The following is a 13,311-nucleotide window of genomic DNA, read 5'->3' as shown; positions in this document are numbered from 1 at the left end:
CTGTCGCCCCCCATGAGGAATTCTAAGTAATGACAACAACACTGTGGGCGCGTCCACATGATATAAGCCTTACCGCGCACTGCCCCCACGCCCCCTTCACACAGTTGCTAGTAGCCAAGGAGGACATGGTGAATTAAATAACATGATGGGACTCTTCAATTTTATTTAAATGTTTTCTTCAGAAGAGGTAATTATCTTTACTCGAGCTTCTGCGCAGGAAAGTCACCGGACGACACAACCTTCTGAACATTGCCATACTGAGAAATACAGAAAGAGTTGTGTGGAGCTGATAGTCTTAATTAGATTTGTAGCAACTCAAAAATGTAACAAAATATCCAAAAGTCACACACTAAAGCTTTTAGCAATTAATTGCTTTGGACAAGTGTACACTCTACAGTAGTCTTTGCAAAGCCATGATCCAACATGTCAAGTATGGTACTTTACGTCAAGACATACTGTGTGAATGAATGATTTGAATTCTGTCCTTAAACTGTGTGTGTGTGTGTGTGTGTGTGTGTGTGTGTGTGTGTGTGTGTGTGTGTGTGTGTGTGTGTGTGTGTGTGTGTGTGTGTGTGTGTGTGTGTGTGTGTGTGTGTGTGTGTGTGTGTGTGTGTGTGTGCGCGCGCAATGAATGTCAGTGTACTGACCCTAATGCCAAATCCTCTGATAGGTCCCATTGCCATACAAAGAGTTAGCAGCAAGACTTCTTGGTTTGTTTAAACTGGAGTCAGAGGAGGGCTCAAAGTAAAAGGGCTGTGCCTGTAAAGAGACAGTCAGGAAACATACAGGATAAAGAGGGGAACGACACCCATAACGATGACGGATATTTTGTGATGCTCTGAGGTGGACTGACTAGGTGGACGTTCATTTTGGGCTGGCTCTGAGCCTGATGTCAAAGGGCAGGTATGTATGTATGCCATACAGGGAAAGTTGTCGGGACAAATGGGGTATTCATTCATGTCCTGTCAGTATAGTTCTTGATATCTTCAAGACTGTGTTTTTTTTGTATGATTGTGATTTTAGGGACAAAACAAAAGACAAGAGAGACTCTACTTGTTATTTCTACACTATATCTGTACACCTATATCTCCCAAAGTCCTGTTGCCAGGAGCAAAAGTAGTATAGGGACAGAAATGTCTTTGTAAGGGGACTATTTCTTAAGGTTATATAAAAATGTAAATGCAATGGGCAAATTTGTTACATACAAACATTATATATATATATATATATATATATATATATATATATATATATATATATATATATATATATACTTAATATATATACTTAATTTAAATATGTTTTATCCATAATGGTCATGAACTTTACAAATACAAAACTAACCTGTATAAAACTACTCTACACATTTTCCAGTGTGAGAAGTACTTGGTGATTTTGCCTCAGGATAACAGAGCAAACAAAGTCAGACTAAAATGAAAAGTCAATATTGCTCTTTACTGTTACTTTAACTTACTGTTGTATGTTAGCAACCATGCTTACAGGATAGTGTCTGTCACTGTGAGACACTCCCTTCCTGTAATCTCCCTGCTTTGCTGTTCCCTAGATGCCCCTGCTTTGTTGTTTTCCATATCATTTTCCACCTGTATTTTCATACCTCCAGCTTGTTTTTAACTAAAGTAGCCTACAGTATCAAAATTCTGTTTTGTGAATGGAAAAAGATGCATGCAGGAGAACTAATGCTCTCTAGCTCTGGGCATCTTGGGCTAGAAGTACTTTTATACAGAAAATGGAAAAGTAATAAAGAGCTGAAGAAGCCAGTGCTTCATGTATTTCATGACTCTGTATGTGGTCTTTTAGCTTTAATGACATAGACGCCTACAGAGCCCCATTTGGCTGGAACTAGGTGTAACATATGCACATAGATTTGTTTAACATCCGGTTGGCAGATCTGGCCAGTACTGAGCATTTTTTTTCAGGTTGTGATATTCAGTTGCGCTGATGGAAGCTATCTTAACACAAATGTTTGCACATTAAAATGCCCTAAGGGTTGATATTGAAAATTACCTTACAGCAGCTTCTCACGGCAGTATCTGCCCACAATGTGCTGGATTTATTTCTCTTAGGCCTCTCTGTATGACGTATTTGTTTAAAAGAACTGATCACAGATGGCTGCATGAATCCAGTGAAATAAATGTGAGTGATGTGAATATTAATTTATGTTTTTAAGGATAATTCACCTACTGCCACAGATAGACAGAGACACACATTGCAAAGCACAAGCATTATAATCCTCTAGCAAATAACTGTACTTGTGCCAATTTTCATGTATTGATCTGTTTTGCCCCTTGCTGCACAGCTCTCATTTCCAAGTTGAGCTGTGGCCAGTTTTTGTTCAACAAGCAATAATAAAAAATTCCTCGAATATAAATCAATCCAAAAGCTGCATATTGTAGGGAGACGTTTATGTTTAATGTGTATTTATAAAACACAGCAGCTGGCAGAGACGGCTGTTTTTAGTGTAACCTACTTCTTTTCCACATTAATTTTGTCGGAGTAAATGTCTCTATTTGTACGTCGTCTTACCACTCAGACAACAATGGACATATACTGAATTTTCCTGTTTTCACATTTACTGTAACAATGTCCAACATGTAATGCTATTTGGATGATATACAAAGGTATACAGGGCGTATCCCTGGTATAACCAGAATCTTCATCTCCTAATGGGGTAATGAACCTTAAATCTGATTATTTTAATCCTTATGAAGGGAGTCTGTGTGTGTGTGTGTGTGTGTGTGTGGGGGGGGGGCGGGGAGGTTATCTACAACAGAACAGATCTGTGGGATCAACAACAGCAAGTCTCCAGTAATTACCATTACCCTTAATGTGCTGGAAATGTTACTGGCATAGTTTATATTTCTTGGAAAATGTGTGTTTAATTCTGCCTCTAGGATGTATGAAAAGCAGCTATTTATATTGCTTATATCAGTTGGTCAAGTGCCAGATGAATTAAACAGACCTGAGAAATCAACTTCAGGCTCCCTCCATACTGTACATCTTCAGCTTTGACGTCACTAATATTTGCATTTCTCTGTTTTCACCAGATGAGATCATGCAGCTGGACAGCAGTCCGCTCCGTGCTGCTGACATCACCCCTGACCTCAAGAAGCAGTTTGCCTTCCTTTCAGGTGACACTTCCATGTCTGCCTCCGTCTATCTGTCAGTGTGGATGCATGGGGATTTGTGTTTCTCATCTCATCAGCTGTCTGTTAGTTTATTACTTAATTAGGACACCACTAATCATCCGTCTCATCTCTGCCACCTTGGGAATCATTTATATTTTAACTACCCCACTTGATATTTGCATAGTCAATGTGGACAGTTTTCTCCTGACAGTTATCATTTGCTATTCAAATGTCACCTCCCTCCTTTTCCTCTTCGCTGTTTGTCAGGTTTCGGTCCAGATACCCACTGTCTTCTTGCCACTGTTACCTAAGCTTACTGCCTCTACATGTGCAGTTTAAGATCAAATTCATGTTTTGTGTCTTTTCACAACATTTGAGCCATCTTTCACTGAGATCGCCAGGTATTTGTGACAGCTGTTATATCCTTTCCTACAGACCTGTAAATGCTTTGTGTGTGTGTCGGGGGTGACCTTGTGGCTGCAGCAGCATCGGGAACCATTTTGCAGACAAATATCTAAGCAGACGTTGAAACCATGACCATGCACTTGCTGTTGCTATAGCGATGAGAGAAGAAAAGGCAGACAGATTTGATATTCCAGTCACATGCGCTGACAGAGCAGCTGTGTGTGTAAGAAGTGAGATTGAACGTGTTTGTGTCAGCAATCGTTGTGTACAAAACATGTTTCACCTCTTTTTCTCTAATCGTTATTTATTTCATTTTTCTATTGAGTCTAAAATTCCTTTTCTTAAAGGCCCTCAAAACACATTTTCTCAATTAGCTTCTTAATATGAGTGATTAGGTCCGACATGAACACACATCTTTCTGCCAGCATCAGAACGGTTTTGGTTAATTTCACATGAGAGTTTTTTCTGTATTTGTGTATTTTTCTCTGTGCTCTCCTCACTGGTTTGAGGTGGGCGGAGCCCTGTTAGGAAAAGGTCACATACTCCCATGCCCTATGAATTTAATGACAGTTGTTAGGCTCCTGTCAATCAAAACTCACTCACAGATGTAATTAATTACAAGGGACGTTGTTTTTTTCCAAATGTTACCTTTAATTGTTGCTTATTTATTCATGAATTAAAGAGAGATGCTTAAAACCTTAAGGTAAAGATGTGTGGTAAGATGGGGCGTAAGGGGATAAGGGATAAGATAATGTGATCATTAGTTAGTTTATTTTTAACATTTATTATTAAATCAACTGTTGACTTTTGGGAGGTACCTTTTCATTTTCATATATTTACAATACGTTTTTTTTTATTACTTTTAAATGGAGTGTATGAAACTAAATAATTCGTTATGATGGATATTGTAGTTTTTTCTGTACAGCCTCCAGTCTTCAGCAATACAGCTTTAACATCAGTGCCCCCGTGTGGCCACAGTTTCCTCTTCTCAGTGTTCTCTTCCTTTTTATCTAACTGTAATAAACCAAAATACATTTTCTTTGTCAGATTGATTGACAGAGCCCCCAACACAGAGGCTGACAGCATGAAAGCTATGATCAGTTTAAATTGTGTTGTCTTTGCCACATACTGTATATTATACTCTCCTTTCGTGCTCATAAGTTTATGAACCCATGCTAAAGTTGACTAAAAATCATCTTTTGGAAATTGATCTTAATGCCTTCATTAAAAGAAATTAAGAAAAATCCGACCTTTAACTTGTGAATGAATAATGTATCGTAAATAAATAAATGTTCTTCCTTAAAATACAGGGGGCATAAGTAAGTACACCACTATGTTAAATTCCCATAGAGGCAGGCAGATTTTAATTTTTAAATGGCAGTTATTTCATGGATCCAGGATACTATGCATCCTGATAAAGTTCCCTTGGCCTTTGGAATTAAAATAGCCCCACATCATCACATATCCTTCACCATACCTAGAGATTGGCATGGTTTTATTTCAGTTAACCTAATACCTGGTTTGATTTGCATTGAGAGATGATTTTATGGTAAGTACCCCATGCCAATCTCTAGGTATGGTGAAGGGTATGTGATTGTTACGGCCACAGCAAACAAACACAACTTAGGCTAAATGTGACCGTCAACATATTGAACAACACCAAACCCGAGGAATAATTAAAGTAAATCAAAGTTTATTTACAACTTAACTACAGTTAATTAAACCAAAACTATGGGAGTCTGGAGGTCTGGCCAAAAGGAACAAAAGAAGGGAAGAAGCTAAAAAAGTAGTAACTAACTAACAGAAACAAAGTCGCGAAAACTAGACTACCAGAACTCCATCCTCAAAGCAATAAAACACAAAAGAAAGACAAAAGTAGGTAACAAAAGAAACAACAGCGATCCAAGCTGCTTCAGTCACTGCCACAGGCATTCCTGTCTCACAGCCTCTTAGATCCAGGGGCGGGGCCACCCTCAATCAGAGGTCAGGAACACCTGAGATGAAGAGAAAGGAAAAGAGAGCAGGGTGGGGAGCACATAACAGTGATGATGTGGGGGGGCTATTTTAATTCCAAAGGCCAAGGGAACTTTATCAGGATGCATAGTATCCTGGATCCATGAAATAACTGGCCTTTAAAAATAAAAAGCTGCCTGCCTCTATGGGAATTTAAAATAGGGGTGTGTATACTTATGCCTCCTGTATTTGAAGGAAGAACATTTATTTATTTACGATACATTATTCATTCACAAAGAAAATTGGTGTCCTTAAAGGTTGGATTTTTCCTATTTCTTTTATTCCTCTTTTTAGTCAACTTTAGCATGGGTTCATGAACTTATGAGCACCACTGTACATGAGTTCTGTACTGATATGCAACATCCCCAAGGAGATATACAGAAACATTGTTATGTAATTCTTATATATATATTTATGTCAATCCTATCAATCTTTTTTTATTTTCAAATTGTTGCACCAGCCAGCTTCCCTACCGATGTCTTGTGTAGGATTTAATGCTGATGTACATGGTTATAATACAAGACGGCAAATATTTACACCTTCCAATGTTCCGTACTGGTCTCTCTCAGTTCTCTATTACTATGGAATAGTTATATCCACACTGCATTTCAGTCAACTTCTGTCAAAAATTATATAAAAAAAAGGGGGTGCTTAGGACCTGTCTGATGAACCAAATGTACATGTCTGTACTGATCTGAACTGTTCATATCTGATTTTGTTTGGCCTTCCTGTCTCTCATAACCACTCCCACATACACACACATCCTCATAATATCTATATTCTTTAATTTATTTTATGCCTTTGTTGTTTCATGTAGCCAACCTTATCCTTGTTTTTTTAATTCCATGCTTACTTGTGTTTAATTTGTAAATTTCAGGACTTTTGTAATTGCTAATTCCTTCTATAAGCTTCTATGGGTTTTCGTTATCTCACCTGCACAATCTTTCTTTTTTCTTGTTGTGTTTCTGTTGCCTTGATTTTATTGTGCAAATAAAAAAAGAAAAGAAATGACTGTTCCTCTGTTTTTCTATTTTTTAGGAGGTAGAGGAGATAATGGCAGCCCCATCATTGTGTTCCCAGAATTCCCTGCACTTGGAGAGATCACGGACGGAGAGTTTCACAACGTGCTGACCTACCTGACTAGTGTGCCCAGGTATAGTCCCTCACTGGCTGATTGTCTCGCACAGAAATCTGAAATTGTAGATGCATTAGTGCAGGGGTGTCAAACTCATTTTAGTTCACGTGCCACATACCCCTAATTTGATCTCAAGTGGGCCAGACCAGTAAACTACACCAGAAAGATCAGAAACTTTATTTGCCATAGAGTTTCTTAACAGTTTAATGTTGGCAAATGCAAGTTACTTCTGCTATGACAGCGTTCTAAGGCCATTGTATGAAAAAAATAATAATGTTACGGACCCGGGAGAGAGGGGTAATATTCAGAGAAAAACAATCTGAATTTCTAAGATTAAAGTGGTAAATTTGGAATTGGCATTAATTACTTCTCTGCAATTTTCACACTTTGCAAAGTCATCCAGTTGTCCTGATTGGACCCTTTGGCGGTCTTGTTCTGGCCCACGGGCCATATGTTTGACACCCCTGCCTTAGTGTATGAAGTCTGCCAGTAGGTGGCGGTGGATATTTTAAACACAGTTTGACCACATAAAAATGTTAGCTGCAGAGGATTTGTGCAGTGGATGAGACATTCAGTGTATTGCATAGATATCTGTAAGGGTAAAGCGATTCCTTTATTAATAAGCTGGCTAATTAATAATCCCAGGGTCTTTATCAGTCTTCTGCAGACTGTCTTTGTTATATGAATAGACCAGACAAGGGGGGAGGGGAAATGCGCAAAACCATCCCTTTCTCCAACTATTCCTCCAGAAAACCATGTCCTGTCCTGTTTTTCTGTACATTCTAAGTTTTTCTTTGATAATTTCCTCACAATGTAGTCTTGCGTTTTCTTGATTTAGCTCCCCCCCTGTTTGTCCCACCCTTCCTTCATTGTGCCCACACTGGCAAAGCGCATAAAAATAGAAACTGCAGCAATTCTGGCAAATCTGTTCGAATCTAAATAATGCATACAGACAGCTAAGCAGAGCAGTGTCCTGAAGTGTGTGTGTGTGTGTGTGTGTGTGTGTGTGTGTGTGTGTGTGTGTGTGTGTGTGTGTGTGTGTGTGTGTGTGTGTGTGTGTGTGTGTGTGTGTGTGTGTGTGTGTGTGTGATGCATTTACATGACCCTGTTATGGCCCAAGTATGTGTATGTATGAAGGTGTGCTTATGTTTGTAGGCCTTTAAAAAAAAAAGAAATGTAATATTGCTTTTGTCATGTCACTTTCTTCTGAACCAGTATACTGTAACTTTAATCAGCTATTATCAATAAGGCCAGCCTGCTATTATCAATAAGGCCAGCCTGTTTTAGCATGACCAAACCATTTTTTTGCTCTTGCTCTTATGTAAACTGCGTTACAGTTCAACCTCTGGGCCACGAGGATGTTTTTTTTTCTCCAAATCCAAGCTGAAAACCAGCTGACAGGCAGATATGATTTGTATCCATTCTGAGTGTACAGTATTAAATAACCTCCTTCATGGTACGGCTGAAGGAGGGTCATCCACAGGGGTGAGATGGCGTTGAGCCTCAAGCTGTTCTGAATACAGAGGCAGATGGCTGCAGCTACCTGAGGGACCGACACCCCCGACAGGGCTAACACAGTCCACAGCCAGGGAATAGCTGCTCCTAGTTTGAAACAAATACCTTAGGATTGATAATAATGGCGTGAAAATAAATGACTTGTTCATGCTTTTTATCATAGTATGTAAATATTATTTGTTTATTAAAGCTAAGATGTATTAAGTATTGAATTAATTCCAGCATGATTTTCTGGATCCTAATTCATTTACCTTCGGCTTTGCATCTATAAACACACTCAGGAAATAAGTTGAATAGCTATGTTCTTTGTCAGACCATGTTCCCATCTCGCTCCCTCTCTCTTTTTTTTTATTTCTCCTTGGCTTTGCAAATGGATGGATCTAGTTTTCCTGATGGTTTTATGTTAAAATTATATAGGTGACTAAGATATTATCCCAGAATTGGAAACACATTCTGCACTCATCTTATTTAATCTGTTTCTCATTTAATATACCAGTGCTCTTATATTCAATTAGTCACTTTCTCTGCTCTGTTTAGTACGACAGAAGAAGGGGAGGGTGCAACAGTATGTGTTTGCTACGTCTGCATATGCATTCATGCAGCAAATTTCCTTCATCACTGCATCGCCATTAGGCATGGCTTTTTCACAACTCACAGCTTAACACTATGGCCTGAGGAATCCAATTATTATTAGGACACTCATGCATGTGCACTAGCAACATCACCAGGCGGTTTATAGGGATATTTGAATATTAAACACTTTATATGCAAGACGGTGTCTGCTTACAATATGAAAACTATACAAAGCATTATATGATTTAAAATGTCCATTTGCCCATTTACATGTTTATACATTTTCAAAATCCTTCCTTTTAGAACCCAGTCCAACCCAATCCAAATATTTGATTATTTGTTTATTTATAGGGTATAGTGTGTGTACTTAATCAACCTGACATTTAAAAAAACATCAGTGTAAATGTGTTATGGGCTCATTTTCACCAATAGTCCCAATAAAAATTAAAGCAGACAATAAAACGGACAGAGCTGGTTAAACCAATATTATTGTATAATTTGACATATATTGAAAATCAAATGGGACACCAGCAATAGCTAGTCATCTAACACACACCACAGAATGGGACATTGTCTTTTAGCAGCGACAGCATAGAGTCATTTCATCCTGTTCTTTAGATATATTTATTTCAGCCTTAGGTGCTCTATGTTCACCAGAAACCTTCCTCCCATCAGCAGCCGTTAATGTCTCAGAGGCAGTAAAAGCTCTTGTCCCACTCGCCCGCTCTCCTCCTCCTCTGCTGCTGGGATGTAGAGCAGTTTGTGCTTTGAAAGCCCGAGTGGCTGTGAGAGTCTGTGTATGACTGAGTGCAGAGCTGAGAAGTGGGGATGTTGGAGGAAGAGACAGGAAAAGGGATGAAAAGGGGAGGGAAAGGATAATAAGTGCCACTATTAATGTGAATGTTACAGTGAGAGAAAGAAGAGAGGCGGACATGGATAAACATTCTGTATTTTTCATAATAAATGTAACCCTCATGATTACAGTGGTGTCCTCTTTGAGCCTAACCCCCTCTCCCCCTCCCCCCACATCTGTAAAGATCTGCTGACTGGCTACTAGAGCTGCTCGTCACTTTGTAGCCATCCTGTGATAGGCTCGTATCTCAGCAGCTCCCAGTGTCTCATTGGAAGGCTGATAGATTCAGTGGGGGGCAGGATGGACGCTGTGGTGGTCTGAAGCATTTGGCTCCCTCCCATTCAAACAGCACAGCACGCTAGGATCTACCTCTAAAGGACATCCCCATCTCCGGTGCTTTTGTTTTGGCTTTATTTTCCCAAGGACTGCTCTTTTTTATCTGCTGCCAACCGGTTTGTGCTGTATGGTGGACATGAAAGCCATTGCTTAAGGATTACAGTGATATTTCTGCATGAACGGTTCTGACAGTGCTGAGGTGCTCATGTGCCCCTTTGCAGTGGGTGCATCATGTTTTCAAGTATGCCCAGGGGAGTTTGCCGGTGAGCTGCACATGCGGTTGTCATTGATTGTTGGTGCTGTGTAAACCATACAGCCCTCCACTCTCCTGGGACCAGAGAGGACGGCAGGGGGAGGGGGGCACAGGGAGAACTGGGGGCCGATGGCCAAGAAATCTGGAGGTACTTCACAGCATATCCTTTTATGGACTGCACCAGCTGTCTAAGAAGATAAAGAGCAGCCTAACAAAACAACGAGCTGTTAACAAGCACTGAGGTTCTCTACTGTCTCACTGTTCACACGGCGTCAGAAAACTTCCTGTATGTTTTATGTCTTTGTGTGTTTGTTCCTCTTCGAGCTCTTGTGTTTTCTGTCCTTAAGAGTGTATGCATATATATAGTAAGTGTCTGTGGCCCTTCAGTCTATGCTGCAGTGTGTGATTTATTTAATACTTTTTTATCAGTGTGAGGTAAAAGTGAATGTGTTATCCTCTCACCATTTACTGTGCTGTTACAACTGTTTATTTGTGGTGAATGTGTTGCTCTGTGTGTTCCAGTTTGTCTTCAACGGGCGTGGGTTTCATCTTGGTCATCGATCGCCGGCAAGACCGATGGGCGGCCGTGAAGGGGACCCTGCTTCGTATCGCAGTAAGTTGCCCTTTGTGTATGTACATGTGGCCGTGCACTTACTTCCTGTCTGTGTCGTTAATGTCTTTGTGTCTGTGTGGGAGAGAAAAGCCCTTTTAATCAACTGTTGAAATAAGAGGACCCAGTTTTGCGAGGCACTGGCCTTGCACCATCACCAATAGGGGGGAGGAGGTTTGTCAGGCCAAAGAAAGGTGTTGGAGCGTCCCCATCTCTCTGTCTCGCAGCTCCACCACTAATATCACTATCACGCTGGGGGGGTTGATATGAGCCAACCTCATCCTTGAACTCTATCCCATCACCATCACAGCCTGCCATGTGTTTCCAAAGCCTCTGGGACAAATAAGCAGCCACATGCCAAAAAAAGAACATTGTGTTTATTTTGTTGACTCATTTATTGAAATGTCTCACTTATCATCTCTGCGTCATATTATGACATATTAGACTTTCATGCTGTGATTCAAGAGACATAGTTTGAGTTACTGCACTGTAATCAGTTGCTGCATGCTCCTGCAGGAAGATAAACAGTTGTCCTTAATACAAAACTTATTTTCCTATCATCTCTTTCATTGCTACTTGATGATTCATTAAAAAAAAAAAAAAAAAAGTACTTTACTTAGAACTGATACTAGTCATGGAATTTATGTTTCGGAATAAAATGCAGTGGTAGAGCATCAGAAGTAATCCAGGTTCTGCTCTCTTTTGTTTATTCCAGTTGTTTCAGTCTTCTCCTCTGGGAGCTGGTATGCCTATCTGTTCATCTGTACTTCATGTTTTGTGTAGGAAGGGGATAAAGCACTGGCAGCTCTCCTAATACATGTGCGTGGATAAGAATCACCCCATCACACAGTCTCCCAGCATATTGCTTTTTTGGGCTGAAACAATGGGCAGTTGACTAGCACCATGATTCATGCTGAATTAGTCAGTTTTTAACAATTTTTCCAGCTTCATTCATATCAACATTCAGCTTCTATTCCCTGCAAGTGTAGTACAGAAATATTTATTGTTGTTGATATACAATACAGGTAAGAGGAACGTTTGTGTTGGACAGATCCTTACAAGTCTACAGTATCATTAACTAAAGACAGCAAAGTAATAACTCAACACGGAGAGGGATGTAGGAAAAGATGAAATGTCTGAGAGAGAATGAGAGATAAATATCACCATGCATGGTCTCAAGAGACATGGGAGACCACATCACTCATTTCAAATTAAATCAAGCTTTATTATTCCCACAAGGGGGACTTTTAAAGACTGACAGGCTGGTAATAGGGGGCATTCAGTCATCCCTGCAATAATGTCCTCTTTGGGGTGATCCAGCCAGGCTGCTAAATGGATGATGATGAAAACTGGCACTTTTCAAGCTGCTTATACTGTATGTTTTTGTAGTGGAGACTAGTTCATTGGTAAAATCAAATTATATTCAGTGCATACTGGGATGTATTCACTCAGTGAGGTTTTTCAGTCAGTGTGTACATGTTATGAGGGTGTGTGCCTGTGTGTGCAAGAGAAAAATATACGTGGGCATTGAATGTTCATCCTGTCTAAGGATTCCCTTTGTCTTTTTGTGTGCCTATGTTAATGAGCACACTTGTGCTTGTGTAAATTTGTGGGTCAGTGTGTTTCAAGAAAAAGCTGCCCGTCTCGGTGTATGGCTTAGTTTGACCTGATGACAGACAGAAAGTGTGTTTATAGACTGGTCCTAATTAAGTCTGCAGAGTTACTGTCAGTCCCTAAAGCAAACCCTCCTCCCTCCTCCCTTGTCATTTGTCTGGCTTTTCTTCAAAGGCTTTGTGTGTGTGTAACAAGAACAAGTAGTAGACCATGACCATGACTGCAAGCGACCACATATCCAAGCAGCACGGTTGAATGGTTAGAAACTGCAATATACATTCAAAGGCTGGAGGCATGTCAACAAAACCAATGAAAAGACAAAAATTCACCAATGCCTTAGTGCATCTCTGAATACTTTCTGAATACCCTAAGCTCATTCATTCTTACCGGAGACGTATCTTTGGTCATGAATATATAGTTTCATATTTAAAAAAAAAAGGCTAAATCATTTTCTAAAACAGAAGGGCCCTGTAGTTTTTAGCAAACATTACTCGAAAACCCAAATAGTGTATTAATTGGGGACTATTTTAAGCTGCAGAATGAGGATTTATGGTACCTGGATGTTTGTGGGATTGACTCAGAATAAACTACACTGCCAATCTTTATTGTAATAAAGGAACATATTACCCAGTGCAACAGTGTTCTCATTAATGTTTTTTTTTTTCAATAGTTTTTGGACAAACTATATGGCACAACGAATAAGATCAGGCTTTTTTGTATCCTACAAGTATTTCCACAGGAAATACTTGTAGGATACAGTAGGATCAATTATGATCAGTTTTTAATTTGGATTTTTTCATGAGTTTTGTTGACATTAAGCAAAATAAAGACTTCCCAGACTTATCCTTTGAAAACCAG

General features: G+C 39.7%; 1 protein-coding gene across 5 annotated transcripts in view; it reads left to right on the top strand.

The window, feature by feature from the left end:
• Window positions 1-13,311, top strand: part of mcf2lb (mcf.2 cell line derived transforming sequence-like b) — a 52,675-nt gene that overhangs the window by 23,111 nt on the left and 16,253 nt on the right. For all 5 annotated transcript variants that reach the window (XM_028591798.1, XM_028591797.1, XM_028591796.1 and 2 more), the window contains exons 3-5: window positions 3,066-3,149; window positions 6,603-6,717; window positions 10,752-10,842. In XM_028591798.1, the coding sequence (XP_028447599.1) occupies window positions 3,066-3,149; window positions 6,603-6,717; window positions 10,752-10,842 (290 nt within the window). The remainder of the gene's footprint in view (window positions 1-3,065; window positions 3,150-6,602; window positions 6,718-10,751; window positions 10,843-13,311) is intronic.

This window comes from Perca flavescens, chromosome 11 (assembly GCF_004354835.1).
Source record: "Perca flavescens isolate YP-PL-M2 chromosome 11, PFLA_1.0, whole genome shotgun sequence".
NCBI classification, from domain to species: domain Eukaryota; kingdom Metazoa; phylum Chordata; class Actinopteri; order Perciformes; family Percidae; genus Perca; species Perca flavescens.
Note: the sequence above shows the minus strand (reverse complement) of the source record. Positions and strands in the feature narration are given on the sequence as shown.